This window comes from Pseudophryne corroboree (genome assembly GCF_028390025.1).
Source record: "Pseudophryne corroboree isolate aPseCor3 chromosome 3 unlocalized genomic scaffold, aPseCor3.hap2 SUPER_3_unloc_48, whole genome shotgun sequence".
Classification (NCBI taxonomy): Eukaryota; Metazoa; Chordata; class Amphibia; order Anura; family Myobatrachidae; genus Pseudophryne; species Pseudophryne corroboree.
Genome location: NW_026967539.1, coordinates 927853 through 955577, shown reverse-complemented (window position 1 = coordinate 955577; position 27725 = coordinate 927853). Strand labels below are relative to the sequence as shown.

The 27725-nt window shown below is 52.2% G+C and overlaps 1 protein-coding gene across 1 annotated transcript in view; it reads right to left on the bottom strand.

Moving 5' to 3' along the window:
- LOC134984301 (synaptic vesicular amine transporter-like) overlaps positions 1-27725 on the bottom strand; it is a 398788-nt gene that overhangs the window by 27261 nt on the left and 343802 nt on the right. Inside the window, exon 9 of the mRNA XM_063949918.1 lies at positions 10299-10394. Coding sequence (XP_063805988.1) covers positions 10299-10394 — 96 coding nt within the window. The remainder of the gene's footprint in view (positions 1-10298; positions 10395-27725) is intronic.

The following is a 27725-nucleotide window of genomic DNA, read 5'->3' as shown; positions in this document are numbered from 1 at the left end:
GAAATACACTCCCCCATAGGCGGGGACTAGTGATCGCACCCTGCTATACAGAAATACACTCCCCCATAGGCGGGGATTAGTGATCATAGCCTGCTATGCAGAAATACACTCCCCCATAGGCGGGGATTAGTGATCACAGCCCTGCTATGCAGAAATACACTCCCCCATAGGCGGGGATTAGTGATCACAGCCTGCTATACAGAAATACACTCCCCCATAGGCGGGGACTAGTGATCGCACCCTGCTATACAGAAATACACTCCCCCATAGGCGGGGATTAGTGATCGCACCCTGCTATACAGAAATACACTCCCCCATAGGCGGGGATTAGTGATCGCACCCTGCTATACAGAAATACACTCCCCCATAGGCGGGGACTAGTGATCGCACCCTGCTATACAGAAATACACTCCCCCATAGGCGGGGATTAGTGATCGCAGCCTGCTATACAGAAATACACTCCCCCATAGGCGGAGATTAGTGATCGCACCCTGCTATACAGAAATACACTCCCCCATAGGCGGGGATTAGTGATCGCACCCTGCTATACAGAAATACACTCCCCCATAGGCGGGGATTAGTGATCGCACCCTGCTATACAGAAATACACTCCCCCATAGGCGGGGATTAGTGATCACAGCCTGCTATACAGAAATACACTCCCCCATAGGCGGGGATTAGTGATCACAGCCCTGCTATGCAGAAATACACTCCCCCATAGGCGGGGATTAGTGATCACAGCCTGCTATACAGAAATACACTCCCCCATAGGCGGGGATTAGTGATCACACCCTGCTATACAGAAATACACTCCCCCATAGGCGGGGACTAGTGATCGCACCCTGCTATACAGAAATACACTCCCCCATAGGCGGGGATTAGTGATCATAGCCTGCTATGCAGAAATACACTCCCCCATAGGCGGGGATTAGTGATCACAGCCCTGCTATGCAGAAATACACTCCCCCATAGGCGGAGATTAGTGATCACAGCCCTGCTATGCAGAAATACACTCCCCCATAGGCGGGGATTAGTGATCGCACCCTGCTATACAGAAATACACTCCCCCATAGGCGGGGACTAGTGATCGCACCCTGCTATACAGAAATACACTCCCCCATAGGCGGGGATTAGTGATCGCACCCTGCTATACAGAAATACACTCCCCCATAGGCGGGGATTAGTGATCATAGCCTGCTATGCAGAAATACACTCCCCCATAGGCGGGGATTAGTGATCACAGCCCTGCTATGCAGAAATACACTCCCCCATAGGCGGAGATTAGTGATCACAGCCCTGCTATGCAGAAATACACTCCCCCATAGGCGGGGATTAGTGATCGCACCCTGCTATACAGAAATACACTCCCCCATAGGCGGGGACTAGTGATCGCACCCTGCTATACAGAAATACACTCCCCCATAGGCGGGGATTAGTGATCACAGCCTGCTATGCAGAAATACACTCCCCCATAGGCGGGGATTAGTGATCACAGCCCTGCTATGCAGAAATACACTCCCCCATAGGCGGGGACTAGTGATCGCACCCTGCTATACAGAAATACACTCCCCCATAGGCGGAGATTAGTGATCGCACCCTGCTATGCAGAAATACACTCCCCCATAGGCGGGGATTAGTGATCTCACCCTGCTATACAGAAATACACTCCCCCATAGGCGGGGATTAGTGATCGCACCCTGCTATACAGAAATACACTCCCCCATAGGCGGGGATTAGTGATCACAGCCTGCTATACAGAAATACACTCCCCCATAGGCGGGGACTAGTGATCGCACCCTGCTATGCAGAAATACACTCCCCCATAGGCGGGGACTAGTGATCGCACCCTGCTATACTATAATACACTCCCCCATAGGCGGGGATTAGTGATCGCACCCTGCTATACTATAATACACTCCCCCATAGGCGGGGATTAGTGATCACACCCTGCTATACAGAAATACACTCCCCCATAGGCGGGGATTAGTGATCACACCCTGCTATACAGAAATACACTCCCCCATAGGCGGGGATTAGTGATCGCACCCTGCTATGCAGAAATACACTCCCCCATAGGCGGGGATTAGTGATCGCACCCTGCTATACAGAAATACACTCCCCCATAGGCGGGGACTAGTGATCACATCCTGCTATACAGAAATACACTCCCCCATAGGCGGGGATTAGTGATCACAGCCTGCTATACAGAAATACACTCCCCCATAGGCGGGGATTAGTGATCTCACCCTGCTATACAGAAATACACTCCCCCATAGGCGGGGATTAGTGATCGCACCCTGCTATACAGAAATACACTCCCCCATAGGCGGGGATTAGTGATCACAGCCCTGCTATACAGAAATACACTCCCCCATAGGCGGAGATTAGTTGATCGCACCAGCAGCAAAAAGTTGCTTGGTGCGATCAACTCGGAATGACCCCCAATATTTCCTTCTTTCTTATTTTTACACTATTTACGGCTATCAGCCTGGCACCCAACACCCACGGATGGGGGGGGGGGGGGGGGGGGGGGACAGCCTCGGGCTTCATCCCTGCTCCTTGGGTGCCTGGAGGGTGGGGATCCCAATATTGTAGGGGTCCCCACTCCCCCACGGAGCCCGGCAGGGGGTGATTAGTTGGGGGGGGGGGGGGGGTGATGCTGTGGCCACAGTAACCTGTATAAAACTGTACCTCGCCTGCAGCATCACCTCCCTGGCTAGTTGAGCACGGTGCTGGTTTCAAAAATACGGGGGACCCCTGCATCTTTCCCCCCTGAATTTTTGGAACCAGGACCAGTCCAAGAGCCCTGTGCTGAAGTTTAAAATACGGGAGTAGCCTACACATTTCCCCCCCTTTATTTTAGCAACCAGGACCAGCTTAAAGAGCCCGGGGCTGGTGATGCCTGTGGAGAGGGACCTGCACGTCGTTTTTTTATTTTGAACTCTTTCTTTACTTATACAGGCAGAAGCACACCTGGATCTCGCTGATTTGTGCATGCTTCTGTCAACATTTGCACCAGCTCTGTATTTTCGCCAGATCTCGCGTGCAGTTTTTAACTAAAAGCTCGCACTGCGTTACATTTGTGAATTTTGGCGACAACTCACAGCTTTTCAAAGTGCGAGTTGGAATGTGCCTTAAAATCCGCACTACATTATAGGGGTCATTCCGAGTTGATCGTAGCGGGGGGGGGGGGGACGCCCAGACATGCGGGGGGGATGCCCAGCACAGGACTAGTCAGTGACGCCTTCCCCAGCAGAAATGCAAAAGTGTCGCACAGCGGTGATGCTTCTGCATCTCAGGAGTTACTCCCGGCCAGCGCACCTCCTGCGGTTGGCGGAAGAACCGCTTCGCTGCCCCGGGTCACAGCAGCTGCGTGTGACATCATGCAGCCGCCGCAGCCCGTCCCCCCAACGGTCCGGCCACACCTGCGTTGGCCGGACAGCGCCCGCTAAACGCTGTCTTACCGCCGCCGTCCAGCCCCCTCCCGCCCAACGACCGCCTCTGCCTCAGAGGCTATCGCTAGGCAACGATGGCCTTCGGCCGTCTGGCATGCAGTTCCGACACGATCGTTGCGATTAACTGCAGCGAGCGATCGGGTCGGAATGACCCCCTATTTCCGGCCCATAATCTGTAATTGTTACAATTAGTTTATATTGCTACCTGAAGTTCTCTGTTACTGCCGGGATGCTACCTGTGCATATGGGATGTTTTTATATTTTGGGTACTCTCTCCAAACTGCACCTTTCGTATCATCCCACCCGAACCCTCCATCATTTTCTCCACTTTTGAGGTCCACTCTATCCGCCTATTCTCTCCCATTCACCTCGAGGTAGCGGTCATCTACCGCGTCCCCCCGCCTCCCCGGCTGCTCCTCCCCATTCCTCGACAACTTTGCTGCCTGGATTCCCCACTTCCTCTCCTCGGACATCCCCTCTATCATCCTTGGTGACTTTAACATCCCTACTGACATTGCTAAACCAGCATCTACTAATCTTCTGCCCTATCTTCATCCTTTAGCCTTTCTCAATGGACTTCTACCCCCACTCACAGTCTTGGCCACTCCATTGACCTTGTCTTCACCCACCGGTGTGATCTTTCTGACTTCTCCAGCTCTTCTTTCCCCCTTTCTGACCACTATCGACTCTGTTTTAACCTCTCATCTCGTCCTCTCCTACCAAAACCCCCGAACCACCTGTCCTGTCCTCCATCCACCATGGCCTGTCCTAACCAGGCGGCCTCCTTCTATAACTCCACCCTCACATCTGCACTTGATTCTGTTGCTCCCGTCTCCTCTGTTCCCCTCCACCGTTCTAAACCCCAACCCTGGCACTCCAAACTGACCAGATTCCTTCAAAAATGCTGTTGCACTGCCGAGCGTCTCTGGTGGAAATCTCGCTCTCTGGCAGACTTCCTTCATTTCAAGTTTATATTCTCTTCCTACAGCTCTGCACTCTCCCTCACCAAGCAATCCTTTTTCCAATCACTCATCTCTTCTCAGTCCTCCAATCCCTGCCAACACTTTAATACTTTCAACACTCTGCTTCACCCCCCCCCCCTTCCTCTTCTCCCATCCTCCCTCACTGCCACTGACTTTAGCTCCTTCTTCTCCTCCTCAAAAATTGAGGCAATCCGACATGAAATCTCCTCCCGTCTCCCCTTGGCAGCCGCACCCCCCCCACCCCCACCCCCACCCCCACCGTCCTCTCCCTCCTATCATCCCACCTTATGCTCCTTTCTCTCAACCACAGACAAAGAAGTCCACTACCTTATCCCATCCTCTTCCCCCTCTACATGCCCCCAGGACCCGCCTCCCCTCCCACCTCCTCTGCTCCCTCTACCCCACTGCCTGCTCCCACCTTACTTACCTCTTCAACCTATCGCACTCTACCGGCATCTTCCCCTCACCATTCAAACATGCTCTTGTATCGCCTAGTCTCAAAAGACCCAACCTTGACCCTTCCTCACCCACTAGCTACCGCCCCATCTCTCTTCTCCCATATGCCTCCAAACTACATGAGCAGCTGCTATTCAGCCATCTCATCAGCTACCTCTCTGACCACTCCATCCTTGCTCCACTACACTACTACTATCTGGCTTTCGTCCACTCCACTGAGACTGCCCTGGTGAAAGTCACTAATGACCTGCCTTCGGCCAAATTCAGGGGTCACTTCTGTCTGCTAATCCTCCTGGACCTCTCTGCTGCCTTTGACAACGTGGATCATCCTCACCTCCTCCGCACCCTCCAGTCAATTGCCCTTTCCAGCACTGTCCTTGCCCGGTTCACCTCTTACCTTGCTAAACGCTCCTTCTTGGTGTCTGCCTCTGGCTCCACCTCACACCATTCCACCTCGCTCCCATCTTGCTCCACTCCTATCTCTTCTCAACTCCGCAGCTATGCTTATATTCATCTCCCACCACTCCAAATCTGACACTTCAATTACAGCTCTCTCCAACTCAGTGACTGTCTATACCCGCATCCCCTACTCAGTGACTGTCTATACCCGCATCCCCCTACTCAGTGACTGTCTATACCCGTATCTCCCCCTACTCAGTGACTGTCTATACCCGCATCCCCCTACTCAGTGACTGTCTATACCCGTATCTCCCCCTACTCAGTGACTGTCTATACCCGTATCTCCCCCTACTCAGTGACTGTCTATACCCGCATCCCCCTATTCAGTGACTGTCTATACCCGTATCTCCCCCTACTCAGTGACTGTCTATACCCGCATCCCCCTACTCAGTGACTGTCTATACCCGTATCTCCCCCTACTCAGTGACTGTCTATACCCGTATCTCCCCCTACTCAGTGACTGTCTATACCCGCATCCCCCTACTCAGTGACTGTATATACCCGTATCTCCCCCAACTCAGTGACTGCCTATACCCGCATCTCCTCCTACTCATGACTGTCTATACCCGCATCTCCTCCTACTCAGTGACCGTCTATTCCTGCATCTCCTGCTACTCATGACTGTCTATACCGGCATCTCCTGCTACTCAGTGACTGTCTATACCGGCATCTCCTGCTACTCAGTGACTGTCTATACCGGCATCTCCTGCTACTCAGTGACTGTCTATACCGGCATCTCCTGCTACTCAGTGACTGTCTATATCGCATCTCCTCCTGCTTAGTGACTGTCTATACCCGCATCTCCTGCTACTCATGACTGTCTATACCGGCATCTTCTGCTACTCAGTGACTGTCTATACCTGCATCTCCTCCTACTCAGTGACCGTCTGTACCCGCATCTCCTCCTACTCAGTGACCGTCTTTACTCGCATCTCCTCCTACTCAGTGACCGTCTGTACCCGCATCTCCTCCTACTCAGTGACTGTCTGTACTCGCATCTCCTCCCACTCAGTGACTGTCTATACCTGCATCTCCTCCTACTCAGTGACCGTCTATACCCGCATCTCCTCCTACTCAGTGACTGTCTATACCCGCATCTCCTCCTACTCAGTGACCATCTATACCCGCATCTCCTCCTACTCAGTGACCGTCTATATACCAGCATCTCTTCCTACTCAGTGACCGTCTTTACTCGCATCTCCTCCTACTCAGTGACCGTCTATACCCGCATCTCCTGCTACTCAGTGACTGTCTATACCCGCATCTCCTCCTACTCAGTGACCGTCTATACCCGCATCTCCTGCTACTCAGTGACTGTCTATACCCGCATCTCCTCCTACTCAGTGACTGTCTATACCCGCATCTCCTCCTACTCAGTGACTGTCTATACCCGCATCTCCTCCTACTCAGTGACTGTCTATACTCGCATCTCCTCCTACTCAGTGACTGTCTATACCCGCATCTCCTCCTACTCAGTGATTGTCTATACCCGCATCTCCTCCTACTCAGTGACTGTCTATACCCGCATCTCCTCCTACTCAGTGACTGTCTATACCCGCATCTCCTCCTACTCAGTGACTGTCTATACCCGCATCTCCTCCTACTCAGTGACTGTCTATACTCGCATCTCCTCCTACTCAGTGACTGTCTATACCTGCATCTCCTCCTACTCAGTGACCGTCTATACTCGCATCTCCTCCTACTCAGTGACTGTCTATACCTGCATCTCCTCCTACTCAGTGACTGTCTATACCCGCATCTCCTACTCAGTGACTGTCTATACAGGCATCTCCTGCTACTCATGACTGTCTATACCGGCATCTCCTGCTACTTTTGACTGTCTATACCGGCATCTCCTTCTACTCAGTGACTGTCTATACCCGTATCTCCTCCTACTCAGTGACCGTCTATACCCGCATCTCCTCCTACTCAGTGACTGTCTATACCGCATCTCCTCCTACTCAGTGACTGTCTATACCCGCATCTCCTCCTACTCAGTGACTGTCTATACCTACATCTCCTCCTACTCAGTGACTGTCTATACCTGCATCTCCTCCTACTCAGTGACTGTCTATACTCGCATCTCCTCCTACTCAGTGACTGTCTATACCGCATCTCCTCCTACTCAGTGACTGTCTATACCCGCATCTCCTCCTACTCAGTGACTGTCTATACCTACATCTCCTCCTACTCAGTGACTGTCTATACCTGCATCTCCTCCTACTCAGTGACTGTCTATACTCGCATCTCCTCCTACTCAGTGACTGTCTGTACCCGCATCTCCTGCTACTCATGACTGTCTATACCGGCATCTCCTTCTACTCAGTTACCGTCTATACCCGCATCTCCTCCTACTCAGTGACTGTCTATACCAGCATCTCCTCCTACTCAGTGACTGTCTATACCGCATCTCCTCCTACTCATGACTGTCTATACCGGCATCTCCTTCTACTCAGTGACTGTCTATACCCGTATCTCCTCCTACTCAGTGACCGTCTATACCCGCATCTCTCCCTACTCAGTGACTGTCTATACCCGCATCTCCTCCTACTCAGTGACTGTCTATACCCGCATCTCCTCCTACTCAGTGACTGTCTATACCCGCATCTCCTCCTACTCAGTGACTGTCTATACCTGCATCTCCTCCTACTCAGTGACTGTCTGTACCCGCATCTCCTGCTACTCATGACTGTCTATACCGGCATCTCCTTCTACTCAGTGACCGTCTATACCCGTATCTCCTCCTACTCAGTGACCGTCTATACCCGTATCTCCTTCTACTCAGTGACCGTCTATACCCATATCTCCTCCTACTCAGTGACCGTCTATACCCGCATCTCCTCCTACTCAGTGACCGTCTATACCCGCATCTCCTCCTACTCAGTGACCGTCTATACCGCATCTCCTCCTACTCAGTGACTGTCTATACCCGCATCTCCTCCTACTCAGTGACTGTCTGTACCGCATCTCCTCCTACTCAGTGATTGTCTATACCAGCATCTCCTCCTACTCAGTGACTGTCTATACCCGCATCTCCTCCAACTCAGTGACTGTCTATACCCGCATCTCCTCCTACTCAGTGACCGTCTATACCCGCATCTCCTCCTACTCAGTGACCGTCTATACCGCATCTCCTCCTACTCAGTGACCGTCTATACCCGCATCTCCTCCTACTCAGTGACCGTCTATACCCGCATCTCCTCCTACTCAGTTACCGTCTATACCCGCATCTCCTCCTACTCAGTTACCGTCTATACCCGCATCTCCTCCTACTCAGTTACCGTCTATACCCGCATCTCCTCCTACTCAGTGACCGTCTATACCCGCATCTCCTCCTACTCAGTTACCGTCTATACCCGCATCTCCTCCTACTCAGTGACCGTCTATACCCGCATCTCCTCCTACTCAGTTACCGTCTATACCCGCATCTCCTGCTACTCAGTGACCGTCTATACCCGCATCTCCTCCTACTCAGTGACTGTCTATACCCGCATCTCCTCCTACTCAGTGACCGTCTATACCCGCATCTCCTCCTACTCAGTGACTGTCTATACCCGCATCTCCTCCTACTCAGTGACCGTCTATACCCGCATCTCCTCCTACTCAGTGACCGTCTATACCCGCATCTCCTCCTACTCAGTGACTGTCTATACCGCATCTCCTCCTACTCATGACTGTCTATACCCGCATCTCCTCCTACTCAGTGACCGTCTATACCCGCATCTCCTCCTACTCAGTGACCGTCTATACCGCATCTCCTCCTACTCAGTGACCGTCTATACCCGCATCTCCTCCTACTCAGTGACCGTCTATACCCGCATCTCCTCCTACTCAGTTACCGTCTATACCCGCATCTCCTCCTACTCAGTTACCGTCTATACCCGCATCTCCTCCTACTCAGTTACCGTCTATACCCGCATCTCCTCCTACTCAGTTACCGTCTATACCCGCATCTCCTCCTACTCAGTTACCGTCTATACCCGCATCTCCTCCTACTCAGTGACCGTCTATACCCGCATCTCCTCCTACTCAGTTACCGTCTATACCCGCATCTCCTGCTACTCAGTGACCGTCTATACCCGCATCTCCTCCTACTCAGTGACTGTCTATACCCGCATCTCCTCCTACTCAGTGACCGTCTATACCCGCATCTCCTCCTACTCAGTGACTGTCTATACCCGCATCTCCTCCTACTCAGTGACCGTCTATACCCGCATCTCCTCCTACTCAGTGACTGTCTATACCGCATCTCCTCCTACTCATGACTGTCTATACCGGCATCTCCTGCTACTCAGTGACTGTCTATACCAGCATCTCCTCCTACTCAGTGACCGTCTATACCCGCATCTCCTGCTACTCAGTGACTGTCTATACCGGCATCTCCTGCTACTCAGTGACTGTCTATACCCGCATCTCCTCCTACTCAGTGACTGTCTATACCCGCATCTCCTGCTACTCAGTGACTGTCTATACCCGCATCTCCTCCTACTCAGTGACTGTCTATACCCGCATCTCCTGCTACTCAGTGACTGTCTATACCCTCATCTCCTCCTACTCAGTGACTGTCTATACCCGCATCTCCTCCTACTCATGACTGTTCATCTCTATATAGCTGGCCGCCCCAGTATTACGCTGATTCCTGACATTTCGGCCGTAGTGCACTGAGAGCTGCGCTGCTGATTGTTACCTGCGCTCTGTTGTAGTTTTTCTGTGATGATAAGTTCTGTATACCCTGTATTGTTCTGGTGTGTGCTGTGTGTACGGCGCTGCAAAACACTTGCGGCGCCTTATAAATAAATTGTAATAATAATAATAATATATTTTCATCTTTTATGTATAAAAAGGTTTAAAATACACTATACAATTGGTTTCATTGTCTTACCAAGTACTTTACACTATATACAGGCAGTGGAATGTGAAGGGAAGGGGATAACCGCCATCTTACCCAGCTGCCATTTTGGGGAGCACATAGTCTCCATCATCCAGATGGGTAGCGCTGGCTCCAGCATAGCAATGGCCATATTGGCGAAGCAGATGGACCCTGAAACAGAGAGAAATACGTTACCACGGTCCTAGGTCCATTACTGACATATAGCACCTCTCACTTTGCTCCAGCCTCCATGCATGACTGCCGGCACAATACACAATGACACCGAACCAGATGCCCCCTGACCCCAGGATGGGCGGATCACCTTTCACCAGCAGTGTACCCCCACTGCACTTACAGGCTAGGGTCTCCCATCCACGGTGCCAGAGCCGGCCATAGGCATAGGCAAACTAGGCAATTGCCTAGGGCATTTGATATGCCTAGGGGCATCAGCAGCTTCTGCTGATTAAAATGATATGCGGCATGCCTATATTCTGTGTGTAGCATTTCATATGCAGATACAGCCACAGTCTCACACATTATATAGGCATGCTGCATATCAGTTTAATCAGCAGAAGCTGCTTGTGCATCCTAGCCACATAGCAATGCAAATAATTTTCATTAAAAAAGGTGCCCGACGTTAACATTGATGCAAGATTTGTGAGGACACATCTGTATCCAAGCAGAGGCAGAGGTCACAGTGTTAGTGGCAGTGTGAGTGCTGTGTGCATGTGAGTGGGTTGGTTGTGCAGTAGTGTTCGGAATATGTGTAAGGAGCATTATGTGTGTCATATAAAAATGCATTAATAATGTGCAACATATGTGTAAAGGGCCACTATGTGTGTCATTATGTGTATAAGGGCATTAATAATGTGCGGCATATGTGTAACAGGGTACTACTGTATGTGTGTCATTATGTGTATAGAGGCACTAATAATGTGCAGCAAATGTGTAAGGGGCACTATGTGTGTCATTATGTGTATAAGGGTATTAATTATGTGCGCCATATGTATAAGGGACATTATGTGTAAAAGGGCATTAATAAAGGTTGTCATAATGTGTAAGGCGGATTATGTTTATAAGGGCATTAATGTGTCTCATATGTGTAAGGGGCATTACTGTGTGGAATTGTGTATAAATGCATTACTAATGTGTGGCATTATGTGTATAAGGTGCTCTACTATGTGGTGTTGCATATAGAAAGGGCACTACTGTGTCATCTAATGTGAATAAAGAGCAATAAGGTGTGGTGTAATGTGAATAAGGAGCAATTCAGTGTGATGTAATGTGAATAAGGGGCTCTACTGTGAGGAGTAACGTTTATAAGGTAAAGTGATACTACTGTGGGATGTAATATGAATTATGGACACTATCGCAAGATAAAATGTGAATAAAGTTGCAGTACAGTGTGGCGTAATTGGAATTGGGGTTACTATTGTGTGGCCATGCCCCTTCCCAGCAAGAAGATGCCCCTTTTTGGGCTGTGCGTCAAATGTGCGAACTGTTCCTGTTTAAAATATAGGGGGTACAAGGACTGCTATGGGTGAGGGGTGATGGTGCTGGGAAAGAGGTACAAGGTCAGAGGCAGAACCAGCGGTGGTGCTAGGGGGCACCAGCCAAAATCTTGCCTAGGGCATCATATTGGTTAGGGCCGGCTCTGCACGGTGCCATCGGTGGTAGGAAGCCATTGACAGAGGACCTGGAGGTGGGACTCGCTGGCCAATCAGAGAAGGGTGCTGGGCTTCACGGGGTGCAGAGAGAGGTGGGGCAAAGCTCCGACAATCGTGTCAGTGGGAGGAAAAAAGAAACACTGCCGACTCCTCACCATCAATGGCAAAACCATCAACCAGGTGGCTAGCCATGAAATAGCCCAGGCAGTACCTCACACCCCTGCCAGCTGTGCCCCTCTACCCCTTCTCAGCTCGCGCCCTCCTTCCTCCTGCCATACACTGGTCTGAAGTCCTGCCCATGAGGTACCACAGACACCCTCCCAATTACTAAAGACTGGAGGAGCAAGAAATCACCAAACTATGATCTCATGGTGGCTCGTACATGGTATGGGGACACAGGAACATCCATAATACTTGCACACGCTGCACTAACACATGAAACATGTTGCAGAAGTACCCTACCCAACCGCACATTACTGGAGGCAAGCTGAATAACCAAGGCTCATATACAGTAATTATACCCACAGAAGCAGCACTAACTCAGCCCAAGAGGGATGATCATATAAGTGCAGATGGGACGATGGCTCTGATCCCAAGAGCTTACACTCTATAAGGGAGGGGCAGACAGACAGGGGTGACACAGAGGAGAGACAGTGAGTGAGGAGCATAGAGCGGTGGGTTAGGATGAGAGCTTACACTCTATAGGGGAGGGACAGACAGAGAGGGGTGACACACAGAGAGGAGAGACAGTGAGTGAGGAGCATAGAGCGCTGGGTTAGGATGAGATTACACTCTATACGGGAGGGACAGACAGACAGGTGACACAGAGGAGAGACAGTGAGTGAGGAGCATAGAGCGGTGGGTTAGGATGAGAGATTACATTCTATAGGGGAGGGACATACAGGGGTGACACAGAGGAGAGACAGTGAGTGAGGAGCATAGAGCGGTGGGTTAGGATGAGAGATTACATTCTATAGGGGAGGGACATACAGGGGTGACACAGGAGAGACAGTGAGTGAGGAGCATAGAGCGGTAGGTTAGGATGAGAGATTACACTCTATAGGGGAGGAGCAGACAGACAGGGGTGACACAGAGGAGAGACAGTGAGTGAGGAGCATAGAGCGGTGGGTTAGGATGAGAGCTTACACTCTATAGGGGAGGGAGAGACAGACAGGGATGACACAGAGGAGACAGTGAGTGAGAAGCATAGAGCGGTGGGTTAGAATGAGAGATTACACTCTATAGAGGAGGGACAGACAGACAGGGGTGACACAGAGGAGAGACAGTGAGTGAGGAGCATAGAGCGGTGGGTTAGGATGAGAGATTACACTCTATAGGGGAGGGACAGACAGACAGGGGTGACACAGAGGAGAGACAGTGAGTGAGGAGCATAGAGCGGTGGGTTAGGATGAGAGCTTACACTCTATAGGGGAGGGGCAGATAGACAGGGGTGACACAGAGGGGAGACAGTGAGTGAGGAGCATAGAGCGGTGGGTTAGGATGAGAGCTTACACTCTATAAGGGAGGGGCATACAGACAGGGGTGACACAGAGGAGAGACAGTGAGTGAGGAGCATAGAGCGGTGGGTTAGGATGAGAGATTACACTCTATAGGGGAGGGGCAGACAGACAGGGGTGACACAGAGGAGAGACAGTGAGTGAGGAGCATAGAGCGGTGGGTTAGGATGAGAGCTTACACTCTATAGGGGAGGGACAGACAGACAGGGGTGACACAGAGGAGAGACAGTGAGTGAGGAGCATAGAGCGGTGGGTTAGGATGAGAGATTACACTCTATAGGGGAGGGGCAGACAGACAGGGGTGACACAGAGGAGAGACAGTGAGTGAGGAGCATAGAGCGGTGGGTTAGGATGAGAGATTACACTCTATAGGGGAGGGGCAGACAGACAGGGGTGACACAGAGGAGAGACAGTGAGTGAGGAGCATAGAGCGGTGGGTTAGGATGAGAGATTACACTCTATAGGGGAGGGGCAGACAGACAGGGGTGACACAGAGAAGAGACAGTGAGTGAGGAGCATAGAGAGGTGGGTTAGGATGAGAGATTACACTCTATAGGGGAGGGACATACAGGGGTGACACAGGAGAGACAGTGAGTGAGGAGCATAGAGCGGTGGGTTAGGATGAGATCTTACACTCTATAGGGGAGGGACAGACAGACAGGGGTGACACAGAGGAGAGACAGTGAGTGAGGAGCATAGAGCGGTGGGTTAGGATGAGAGATTACACTCTATAGGGGAGGGACAGACAGACAGGGGTGACACAGAGGAGAGACAGTGAGTGAGGAGCATAGAGCGGTGGGTTAGGATGAGAGCTTACACTCTATAGGGGAGGGGCAGACAGACAGGGGTGACACAGGAGAGTCAGTGAGTGAGGAGCATAGAGCGGTGGGTTAGGATGAGAGATTACACTCTATAGGGGAGGGGCAGACAGACAGGGGTGACACAGGAGAGACAGTGAGTGAGGAGCATAGAGCGGTGGGTTAGGATGAGAGATTACACTCTATAGGGGAGAGACAGACAGACAGGGGTGACACAGAGGAGAGACAGTGAGTGAGGAGCATAGAGCGGTGGGTTAGGATGAGATCTTACACTCTATAGGGGGGGGAGACAGACATACAGGGGTGACACAGAGGAGAGAGTGAGTGAGGAGCATAGAGCGGTGGGTTAGGATGAGAGCTTACACTCTATAGGGGAGGGACAGACAGACAGGGGTGACACAGAGGAGAGACAGTGAGTGAGGGGCATAGAGCGGTGGGTTAGGATGAGAGCTTACACTCTATAGGGGAGAGACAGACAGACAGGGGTGACACAGAAGAGAGACAGTGAGTAAGGAACATAGAGTGGTGGGTTAGGATGATAGCTTACACTCTATAGGGGAGGGGCAGACAGACAGGGGTGACACAGAGGAGAGACAGTGAGTGAGGAACATAGAGCGGTGGGTTAGGATGAGAGCTTACACTCTATAGGGGAGGGGCAGACAGACAGGGGTGACACAGAGGAGAGACAGTGAGTGAGGAACATAGAGCGGTGGGTTAGGATGAGAGCTTACACTCTATATGGGAGGGACAGACAGACAGGGGTGACACAGAGGAGACAGGGGTGACACAGAGGAGACAGTGAGTGAGGAGCATAGAGCGGTGGGTTAGGATGAGAGATTACACTCTATAGGGGAGGGACAGACAGACAGGGGTGACACAGAGGAGAGACAGTGAGTGAGGAGCATAGAGCGGTGGGTTAGGATGAGAGCTTACACTCTATAGGGGAGGGACAGACAGACAGGGGTGACACACAGGAGAGACAGTGAGTGAGGAGCATAGAGCGGTGGGTTAGGATGAGATCTTACACTCTATAGGGGAGGGACAGACAGACAGACAGGGGTGACACAGAGGAGAGACAGTGAGTGAGGAGCATAGAGCGGTGGGTTAGGATGAGAGATTACACTCTATAGGGGAGGGGCAGACAGACAGGGGTGACACAGAGGAGAGACAGTGAGTGAGGAACATAGAGCGGTGGGTTAGGATGAGAGTTTACACTCTATATGGGAGGGACAGACAGACAGGGGTGACACAGAGGAGACAGTGAGTGAGGAGCATAGAGCGGTGGGTTAGGATGAGATTACACTCTATAGGGGAGGGGCAGACAGACAGGGGTGACACAGAGGGGAGACAGTGAGTGAGGCGCATAGAGCGGTGGGTTAGGATGAGAGCTTACACTCTATAGGGGAGGGACAGACAGACATGGGTGACACAGAGGAGAGACAGTGAGCGAGAAGCATAGAGCGGTGGGTTAGGATGAGATCTTACACTCTATAGGGGAGGGACAGACAGACAGGGGTGACACAGAGGAGAGACAGTGAGTGAGGAGCATAGAGCGGTGGGTTAGGATGAGATTACACTCTGTAGGGGAGGGACAGACAGATAGGGGTGACACAGAGGGGAGACAGTGAGTGAGGAGCATAGAGTGGTGGGTTAGGATGAGAGATTACACTCTATAGGGGAGGGACAGACAGACAGGGGTGACACAGAGGAGAGACAGTGAGTGAGGAGCATAGAGCGATGGGTTAGGATGATAGCTTACACTCTATAGGGGAGGGACAGACAGAGGTGACACAGAGGAGAGACAGTGAGTGAGGAGCATAGAGCGGTGGGTTAGGATGAGATCTTACACTCTATAGGGGAGGGACAGACAGACAGGGGTGACACAGAGGAGAGACAGTGAGTGAGGAGCATAGAGCGGTGGGTTAGGATGAGATTACACTCTGTAGGGGAGGGACAGACAGGGGTGACAGAGGAGAGACAGTGAGTGAGGAGCATAGAATGGTGGGTTAGGATGAGATCTTACACTCTATAGGGGAGGGACAGACAGACAGGGGTGACACAGAGGAGAGACAGTGAGTGAGGAGCATAGAGCGGTGGGTTAGGATGAGAGCTTACACTCTATATGGGAGGACAGACAGACAGGGGTGACACAGAGGAGAGACAGTGAGTGTGGAGCATAGAGCGGTGGGTTAGGATGAGAGCTTACACTCTATAGAGGAGGGACAGACAGACAGGGGTGACACAGAGGAGAGACAGTGAGCGAGGAGCATAGAGCGGTGGGTTAGGATGAGATCTTACACTCTATAGGGGAGGGACAGACAGACAGGGGTGACACAGAGGAGAGACAGTGAGTGAGGAGCATAGAGCGGTGGGTTAGGATGAGAGATTACACTCTATAGGGAAGGGGCAGACAGACAGGGGTGACACAGAGGATACAGTGAGTGAGGAGCATAGAGCGGTGGGTTAGGATGAGAGCTTACACTCTATAGAGGAGGGACAGACAGACAGGGGTGACACAGAGGAGAGACAGTGAGCGAGGAGCATAGAGCGGTGGGTTAGGATGAGATCTTACACTCTATAGGGGAGGGACAGACAGACAGGGGTGACACAGAGGAGAGACAGTGAGTGAGGAGCATAGAGCGGTGGGTTAGGATGAGATTACACTCTGTAGGGGAGGGACAGACAGACAGGGGTGACACAGAGGGGAGACAGTGAATGAGGAGCATAGAGCGGTGGGTTAGGATGAGAGATTACACTCTATAGGAGAGGGACAGACAGACAGGGGTGACACAGAGGAGAGACAGTGAGTGAGGAGCATAGAGCGGTGGGTTAGGATGAGAGCTTACACTCTATAGAGGAGGGACAGACAGACAGGGGTGACACAGAGGAGAGACAGTGAGTGAGGAGCATAGAGCGGTGGGTTAGGATGAGAGATCACACTCTATAGGAGAGGGACAGACAGACAGGGGTGACACAGAGGAGAGACAGTGAGTGAGGAGCATAGAGCGGTGGGTTAGGATGAGAGCTTACACTCTATAGAGGAGGGACAGACAGACAGGGGTGACACAGAGGAGAGACAGTGAGCGAGGAGCATAGAGCGGTGGGTTAGGATGAGATCTTACACTCTATAGGGGAGGGACAGACAGACAGGGGTGACACAGAGGAGAGACAGTGAGTGAGGAGCATAGAGCGGTGGGTTAGGATGAGATTACACTCTGTAGGGGAGGGACAGACAGACAGGGGTGACACAGAGGGGAGACAGTGAATGAGGAGCATAGAGCGGTGGGTTAGGATGAGAGATTACACTCTATAGGGGAGGGACAGACAGGGGTGACACAGAGGAGAGACAGTGAGTGAGGAGCATAGAGCGGTGGGTTAGGATGAGAGCTTACACTCTATAGAGGAGGGACAGACAGACAGGGGTGACACAGAGGAGAGACAGTGAGTGAGGAGTATAGAGCGGTGGGTTAGGATGAGAGATCACACTCTATAGGAGAGGGACAGACAGACAGGGGTGACACAGAGGAGAGACAGTGAGTGAGGAGCATAGAGCGGTGGGTTAGGATGAGAGATCACACTCTATAGGAGAGGGACAGACAGACAGGGGTGACACAGAGGAGAGACAGTGAGTGAGGAGCATAGAGCGGTGGGTTAGGATGAGAGCTTACACTCTATAGAGGAGGGACAGACAGACAGGGGTGACACAGAGGAGAGACAGTGAGCGAGGAGCATAGAGCGGTGGGTTAGGATGAGAGATCACACTCTATAGGAGAGGGACAGACAGACAGGGGTGACACAGAGGAGAGACAGTGAGTGAGGAGCATAGAGCGGTGGGTTAGGATGAGAGATCACACTCTATAGGAGAGGGACAGACAGACAGGGGTGACACAGAGGAGAGACAGTGAGTGAGGAGCATAGAGCGGTGGGTTAGGATGAGAGCTTACACTCTATAGAGGAGGGACAGACAGACAGGGGTGACACAGAGGAGAGACAGTGAGCGAGGAGCATAGAGCGGTGGGTTAGGATGAGATCTTACACTCTATAGGGGAGGGACAGACAGACAGGGGTGACACAGAGGAGAGACAGTGAGTGAGGAGCATAGAGCGGTGGGTTAGGATGAGAGATTACACTCTATAGGGAAGGGGCAGACAGACAGGGGTGACACAGAGGATACAGTGAGTGAGGAGCATAGAGCGGTGGGTTAGGATGAGAGCTTACACTCTATAGAGGAGGGACAGACAGACAGGGGTGACACAGAGGAGAGACAGTGAGCGAGGAGCATAGAGCGGTGTGTTAGGATGAGATCTTACACTCTATAGGGGAGGGACAGACAGACAGGGGTGACACAGAGGAGAGACAGTGAGTGAGGAGCATAGAGCGATGGGTTAGGATGATAGCTTACACTCTATAGGGGAGGGACAGACAGAGGTGACACAGAGGAGAGACAGTGAGTGAGGAGCATAGAGCGGTGGGTTAGGATGAGATCTTACACTCTATAGGGGAGGGACAGACAGACAGGGGTGACACAGAGGAGAGACAGTGAGTGAGGAGCATAGAGCGGTGGGTTAGGATGAGATTACACTCTGTAGGGGAGGGACAGACAGGGGTGACAGAGGAGAGACAGTGAGTGAGGAGCATAGAATGGTGGGTTAGGATGAGATCTTACACTCTATAGGGGAGGGACAGACAGACAGGGGTGACACAGAGGAGAGACAGTGAGTGAGGAGCATAGAGCGGTGGGTTAGGATGAGAGCTTACACTCTATATGGGAGGACAGACAGACAGGGGTGACACAGAGGAGAGACAGTGAGTGAGGAGCATAGAGCGGTGGGTTAGGATGAGAGATTACACTCTATAGGGGAGGGACAGACAGACAGGGGTGACACAGAGGAGAGACAGTGAGTGAGGAGCATAGAGCGGTGGGTTAGGATGAGAGATTACACTCTATAGGGGAGGGACAGACAGACAGGGGTGACACAGAGGAGAGACAGTGAGTGAGGAGCATAGAGCGGTGGGTTAGGATGAGATTACACTCTGTAGGGGAGGGACAGACAGGGGTGACAGAGGAGAGACAGTGAGTGAGGAGCATAGAATGGTGGGTTAGGATGAGAGATTACACTCTATAGGGGAGGGACAGACAGACAGGGGTGACACAGAGGAGAGACAGTGAGTGAGGAGCATAGAGCGGTGGGTTAGGATGAGAGCTTACACTCTATAGGAGAGGGACAGACAGACAGGGGTGACACAGAGGAGAGACAGTGAGTGAGGAGCATAGAGCGGTGGGTTAGGATGAGAGATTACACTCTATAGGAGAGGGACAGACAGACAGGGGTGACACAGAGGAGAGACAGTGAGTGAGGAGCATAGAGCGGTGGGTTAGGATGAGAGCTTACACTCTATAGAGGAGGGACAGACAGACAGGGGTGACACAGAGGAGAGACAGTGAGTGAGGAGCATAGAGCGGTGGGTTAGGATGAGAGATCACACTCTATAGGAGAGGGACAGACAGACAGGGGTGACACAGAGGAGAGACAGTGAGTGAGGAGCATAGAGCGGTGGGTTAGGATGAGAGCTTACACTCTATAGAGGAGGGACAGACAGACAGGGGTGACACAGAGGAGAGACAGTGAGCGAGGAGCATAGAGCGGTGGGTTAGGATGAGATCTTACACTCTATAGGGGAGGGACAGACAGACAGGGGTGACACAGAGGAGAGACAGTGAGTGAGGAGCATAGAGCGGTGGGTTAGGATGAGAGATTACACTCTATAGGGAAGGGGCAGACAGACAGGGGTGACACAGAGGATACAGTGAGTGAGGAGCATAGAGCGGTGGGTTAGGATGAGAGCTTACACTCTATAGAGGAGGGACAGACAGACAGGGGTGACACAGAGGAGAGACAGTGAGCGAGGAGCATAGAGCGGTGGGTTAGGATGAGATCTTACACTCTATAGGGGAGGGACAGACAGACAGGGGTGACACAGAGGAGAGACAGTGAGTGAGGAGCATAGAGCGGTGGGTTAGGATGAGAGATTACACTCTATAGGGAAGGGGCAGACAGACAGGGGTGACACAGAGGATACAGTGAGTGAGGAGCATAGAGCGGTGGGTTAGGATGAGAGCTTACACTCTATAGAGGAGGGACAGACAGACAGGGGTGACACAGAGGAGAGACAGTGAGCGAGGAGCATAGAGCGGTGGGTTAGGATGAGATCTTACACTCTATAGGGGAGGGACAGACAGACAGGGGTGACACAGAGGAGAGACAGTGAGTGAGGAGCATAGAGCGGTGGGTTAGGATGAGATTACACTCTGTAGGGGAGGGACAGACAGACAGGGGTGACACAGAGGGGAGACAGTGAATGAGGAGCATAGAGCGGTGGGTTAGGATGAGAGATTACACTCTATAGGGGAGGGACAGACAGACAGGGGTGACACAGAGGAGAGACAGTGAGTGAGGAGCATAGAGCGGTGGGTTAGGATGAGAGCTTACACTCTATAGAGGAGGGACAGACAGACAGGGGTGACACAGAGGAGAGACAGTGAGTGAGGAGCATAGAGCGGTGGGTTAGGATGAGAGATCACACTCTATAGGAGAGGGACAGACAGACAGGGGTGACACAGAGGAGAGACAGTGAGTGAGGAGCATAGAGCGGTGGGTTAGGATGAGAGATCACACTCTATAGGAGAGGGACAGACAGACAGGGGTGACACAGAGGAGAGACAGTGAGCGAGGAGCATAGAGCGGTGGGTTAGGATGAGAGATCACACTCTATAGGAGAGGGACAGACAGACAGGGGTGACACAGAGGAGAGACAGTGAGTGAGGAGCATAGAGCGGTGGGTTAGGATGAGAGATCACACTCTATAGGAGAGGGACAGACAGACAGGGGTGACACAGAGGAGAGACAGTGAGTGAGGAGCATAGAGCGGTGGGTTAGGATGAGAGCTTACACTCTATAGAGGAGGGACAGACAGACAGGGGTGACACAGAGGAGAGACAGTGAGCGAGGAGCATAGAGCGGTGGGTTAGGATGAGATCTTACACTCTATAGGGGAGGGACAGACAGGGGTGACACAGAGGAGAGACAGTGAGTGAGGAGCATAGAGCGGTGGGTTAGGATGAGAGATTACACTCTATAGGGAAGGGGCAGACAGACAGGGGTGACACAGAGGAGAGACAGTGAGTGAGGAGCATAGAGCGGTGGGTTAGGATGAGATTACACTCTGTAGGGGAGGGACAGACAGGGGTGACAGAGGAGAGACAGTGAGTGAGGAGCATAGAATGGTGGGTTAGGATGAGATCTTACACTCTATAGGGGAGGGACAGACAGACAGGGGTGACACAGAGGAGAGACAGTGAGTGAGGAGCATAGAGCGGTGGGTTAGGATGAGAGCTTACACTCTATATGGGAGGACAGACAGACAGGGGTGACACAGAGGAGAGACAGTGAGTGAGGAGCATAGAGCGGTGGGTTAGGATGAGAGATTACACTCTATAGGGGAGGGACAGACAGACAGGGGTGACACAGAGGAGAGACAGTGAGTGAGGAGCATAGAGCGGTGGGTTAGGATGAGAGATTACACTCTATAGGGGAGGGACAGACAGACAGGGGTGACACAGAGGAGAGACAGTGAGTGAGGAGCATAGAGCGGTGGGTTAGGATGAGATTACACTCTGTAGGGAAGGGACAGACAGGGGTGACAGAGGAGAGACAGTGAGTGAGGAGCATAGAATGGTGGGTTAGGATGAGATCTTACACTCTATAGGGGAGGGACAGACAGACAGGGGTGACACAGAGGAGAGACAGTGAGTGAGGAGCATAGAGCGGTGGGTTAGGATGAGAGCTTACACTCTATATGGGAGGACAGACAGACAGGGGTGACACAGAGGAGAGACAGTGAGTGAGGAGCATAGAGCGGTGGGTTAGGATGAGAGATTACACTCTATAGGGGAGGGACAGACAGACAGGGGTGACACAGAGGAGAGACAGTGAGTGAGGAGCATAGAGCGGTGGGTTAGGATGAGAGATTACACTCTATAGGGGAGGGACAGACAGACAGGGGTGACACAGAGGAGAGACAGTGAGTGAGGAGCATAGAGCGGTGGGTTAGGATGAGAGATTACACTCTATAGGGGACAGACAGACAGGGGTGACACAGAGGAGAGACAGTGAGCGAGGAGCATAGAGCGGTGGGTTAGGATGAGAGATCACACTCTATAGGAGAGGGACAGACAGACAGGGGTGACACAGAGGAGAGACAGTGAGTGAGGAGCATAGAGCGGTGGGTTAGGATGAGAGATCACACTCTATAGGAGAGGGACAGACAGACAGGGGTGACACAGAGGAGAGACAGTGAGTGAGGAGCATAGAGCGGTGGGTTAGGATGAGAGCTTACACTCTATAGAGGAGGGACAGACAGACAGGGGTGACACAGAGGAGAGACAGTGAGCGAGGAGCATAGAGCGGTGGGTTAGGATGAGATCTTACACTCTATAGGGGAGGGACAGACAGACAGGGGTGACACAGAGGAGAGACAGTGAGTGAGGAGCATAGAGCGGTGGGTTAGGATGAGAGATTACACTCTATAGGGAAGGGGCAGACAGACAGGGGTGACACAGAGGATACAGTGAGTGAGGAGCATAGAGCGGTGGGTTAGGATGAGAGCTTACACTCTATAGAGGAGGGACAGACAGACAGGGGTGACACAGAGGAGAGACAGTGAGCGAGGAGCATAGAGCGGTGGGTTAGGATGAGATCTTACACTCTATAGGGGAGGGACAGACAGACAGGGGTGACACAGAGGAGAGACAGTGAGTGAGGAGCATAGAGCGGTGGGTTAGGATGAGATTACACTCTGTAGGGGAGGGACAGACAGACAGGGGTGACACAGAGGGGAGACAGTGAATGAGGAGCATAGAGCGGTGGGTTAGGATGAGAGATTACACTCTATAGGGGAGGGACAGACAGACAGGGGTGACACAGAGGAGAGACAGTGAGTGAGGAGCATAGAGCGGTGGGTTAGGATGAGATCTTACACTCTATAGGGGAGGGACAGACAGACAGGGGTGACACAGAGGAGAGACAGTGAGTGAGGAGCATAGAGCGGTGGGTTAGGATGAGATTGCACTCTGTAGGGGAGGGACAGACAGACAGGGGTGACACAGAGGAGAGACAGTGAGTGAGGAGCATAGAGCGGTGGGTTAGGATGAGAGATTACACTCTATAGGGGAGGGACAGACAGGGGTGACACAGAGGAGAGACAGTGAGTGAGGAGCATAGAGCGGTGGGTTAGGATGAGAGATTACACTCTATAGGGGAGGGACAGACAGACAGGGGTGGCACAGAGGAGAGACAGTGAGTGAGGAGCATAGAGCGGTGGGTTAGGATGAGAGATTACACTCTATAGGGGAGGGACAGACAGGGGTGACACAGAGGAGAGACAGTGAGTGAGGAGCATAGAGCGGTGGGTTAGGATGAGAGATTACACTCTATAGGGGAGGGGCAGACAGACAGGGGTGACACAGAGGAGACAGTGAGTGAGGAGCATAGAGCGGTGGGTTAGGATGAGAGATTACACTCTATAGGGGAGGGGCAGACAGACAGGGGTGACACAGAGGAGAGACAGTGAGTGAAGAGCATAGAGCGGTGGGTAAGGATGAGAGCTTACACTCTATAGGGGAGGGACAGACAGACAGGGGTGACACAGAGGAGAGACAGTGAGTGAGGAGCATAGAGCGGTGGGTTAGGATGAGAGCTTACACTCTATAGAGGAGGGACAGACAGACAGGGGTGACACAGAGGAGAGACAGTGAGCGAGGAGCATAGAGCGGTGGGTTAGGATGAGATTACACTCTATAGGGGAGGGGCAGACAGACAGGGGTGACACAGAGGAGAGACAGTGAGTGAGGAGCATAGAGCGGTGGGTTAGGATGAGATTACACTCTGTAGGGGAGGGACAGACAGACAGGGGTGACACAGAGGAGAGACAGTGAGTGAGGAGCATAGAGCGGTGGGTTAGGATGAGAGATTACACTCTATAGGGGAGGGGCAGACAGACAGGGGTGACACAGAGGAGAGACAGTGAGTGAGGAGCATAGAGCGGTGTGTTAGGATGAGAGAATACACTCTATAGGGGAGGGGCAGATAGACAGGAGTGACACAGAGGAGAGACAGTGAGTGAGGAGCATAGAGCGGTGGGTTAGAATGAGAGCTTACACTCTATGGGGAGGGGCAGACAGACAGGGGTGACACAGAGGAGAGACAGTGAGTGAGGAGCATAGAGCGGTGGGTTAGGATCTGAGATTACACTCTATAGGGGAGGGGCAGATAGACAGGGGTGACACAGAGGAGAGACAGTGAGTGAGGAGCATAGAGCGGTGGGTTAGGATGAGAGCTTACACTCTATAGGGGAGGGGCAGACAGACAGGGGTGACACAGAGGAGAGACAGTGAGTGAGGAGCATAGAGCGGTGGGTTAGGATGAGAGATTACACTCTATAGGGGGGAGACAGACAGGGGTGACACAGAGGAGAGACAGTGAGTGAGGAGCATAGAGCGGTGGGTTAGGATTAGAGCTTACACTCTATAAGGGAGTGGCAGACAGACAGGAGTGACACAGAGGAGAGACAGTGAGCGAGGAGCATAGAGCGGTGGGTTAGGATGAGAGATTACACTCTATAGGGGAGGGGCAGACAGACAGGGGTGACACAGAGGAGAGACAGTGAGTGAGGAGCATAGAGCGGTGGGTTAGGATGAGAGATTACACTCTATAGGGGAGGGGCAGACAGACAGGGGTGACACAGAGGAGAGACAGTGAGTGAGGGGCATAGAGCGGTGGGTTAGGATGAGAGCTTACACTCTATAGGGGAGGGACAGACAGGGGTGACACAGAGGAGAGACAGTGAGTGAGGAGCATAGAGCGGTGGGTTAGGATGAGAGCTTACACTCTATAGGGGAGGGACAGACAGACAGGGGTGACACAGAGGAGACAGTGAGTGAGGAGCATAGAGCGGTGGGTTAGGATGAGAGATTACATTCTATAGGAGAGGGACAGACAGACAGGGGTGACACAGAGGAGAGACAGTGAGTGAGGAGCATAGAGCGGTGGGTTAGGATGAGAGCTTACACTCTATAGGGGAGGGGCAGACAGACAGGGGTGACAGAGAGGAGAGACAGTGAGTGAGGAGCATAGAGCGGTGGGTAAGGATGAGAGATTACACTCTATAGGGGAGGGACAGACAGACAGGGGTGACACAGAGGAGAGACAGTGAGTGAGGAGCATAGAGCGGTGGGTTAGGATGAGATTACACTCTATGGTGGAGAGACAGACAGACAGGGGTGACACAGAGGAGAGACAGTAAGTGAGGAGCATAGAGCGGTGGGTTAGGATGAGAGCTTACACTCTATAGGGGAGGGACAGACAGACAGGGGTGACACAGAGGAGAGACAGTGAGTGAGGAGCATAGAGCGGTGGGTTAGGATGAGAGATTACACTCTATAGGGGAGGGACAGACAGACAGGGGTGACACAGAGGAGAGACAGTGAGTGAGGAGCATAGAGCGGTGGGTTAGGATGAGAGATTACACTCTATAGGGGAGGGGCAGACAGACAGGGGTGACACAGAGGAGAGACAGTGAGTGAGGAGCATAGAGCGGTGGGTGAGGATGAGAGCTTACACTCTATAGGGGAGGGATAGACAGACAGGGGTGACAGAGGAGAGACAGTGAGTGAGGAGCATAGAGCGGTGGGTTAGGATGAGAGCTTACACTCTATAGGGGAGGGACAGACAGACAGGGGTGACACAGAGGAGACAGTGAGTGAGGAGCATAGAGCGGTGGGTTAGGATGAGAGCTTACACTCTATAGAGGAGGGACAGACAGACAGGGGTGACACAGAGGAGAGACAGTGAGTGAGGAGCATAGAGCGGTGGGTTAGGATGAGAGCTTACACTCTATAGGGGAGGGACAGACAGACAGGGGTGACACAGAGGAGACAGTGAGTGAGGAGCATAGAGCGGTGGGTTAGGATAAGAGCTTACACTCTATAGGAGAGGGACAGACAGACAGGGGTGACACAGAGGAGAGACAGTGAGTGAGGAGCATAGAGCGGTGGGTTAGGATGAGAGCTTACACTCTATAGGGGAGGGGCAGACAGACAGGGGTGACAGAGAAGAGAGACAGTGAGTGAGGAGCATAGAGCGGTGGGTAAGGATGAGAGATTACACTCTATAGGGGAGAGACAGACAGACAGGGGTGACACAGAGGAGACAGTGAGTGAGGAGCATAGAGTGGTGGGTTAGGATGAGAGCTTACACTCTATAGTGGAGGGACAGACAGACAGGGGTGACACAGAGGAGAGACAGTGAGTGAGGAGCATAGAGCGGTAGGTTAGGATGAGAGCTTACACTCTATAGAGGAGGGACAGACAGACAGGGGTGACAGAGGAGAGACAGTGAGTGAGGACATAGAGCGGTGGGTTAGGATGAGAGCTTACACTCTAGTAAATCCTGTGTAGAAGTAACCAGTGAGTGACAGGACACCAGATCAGGGGAGGTTAGATTAGTCCCGTGTAGAAGTGACCAGTGAGTGACAGGACGGCCAGATCAGGGGAGGTTATATTAGTCCCGTGTAGAAGTGACCAGTGAGTGACAGGACGGCCAGATCAGGGGAGGTTAGATTAGTCCCGTGTAGAAGTAACCAGTGAGTGACAGGATGGCCAGATCAGGGGAGGTTAGATTAGTCCCGTGTAGAAGTGACCAGTGAGTGACAGGACGGCCAGATCAGGGGAGGTTAGATTAGTCCCTTGTAGAACTTGTAGAAGTGACCAGTGAGTGACAGGACGGCCAGATCAGGGGAGGTTAGATTAGTCCCGTGTAGAAGTGACCAGTGAGTGACAGGACGGCCAGATCAGGGGAGGTTAGATTAGTTCTGTGTAGAAGTGACCAGTGAGTGACAGGACGGCCAGATCAGGGGAGGTTAGATTAGTCCCATGTAGAAGTGACCAGTGAGTGACAGGACGGCCAGATCAGGGGAGGTTAGATTAGTCCCGTGTAGAAGTGACCAGTGAGTGACAGGACGGCCAGATCAGGGGAGGTTAGATTAGTCCCGTGTAAAAGTGACCAGTGAGTGACAGGACACCAGATCAGGGGAGGTTAGATTAGTCCCGTGTAGAAGTGACCAGTGAGTGACAGGACACCAGATCAGGGGAGGTTAGATTAGTCCCGTGCAGAAGTAACCAGTGAGTTACAGGATGCCAGATCAGGGGAGGTTAGATTAGTCCCGTGTAGAAGTGACCAGTGAGTGACAGGACGCCAGATCAGGGGAGGTTAGATTAGTCCCGTGTAGAAGTAACCAGTGAGTGACAGGACGGCCAGATCAGGGAATGTTAGACTCACTAGTCCTGTGTAGAAGTAACCAGTGAGTGACAGGATGTCCAGATCAGGGGAGGTTAGATTAGTCCTGTGTAGAAGTAACCAGTGAGTGACAGGACGGCCAGATCAG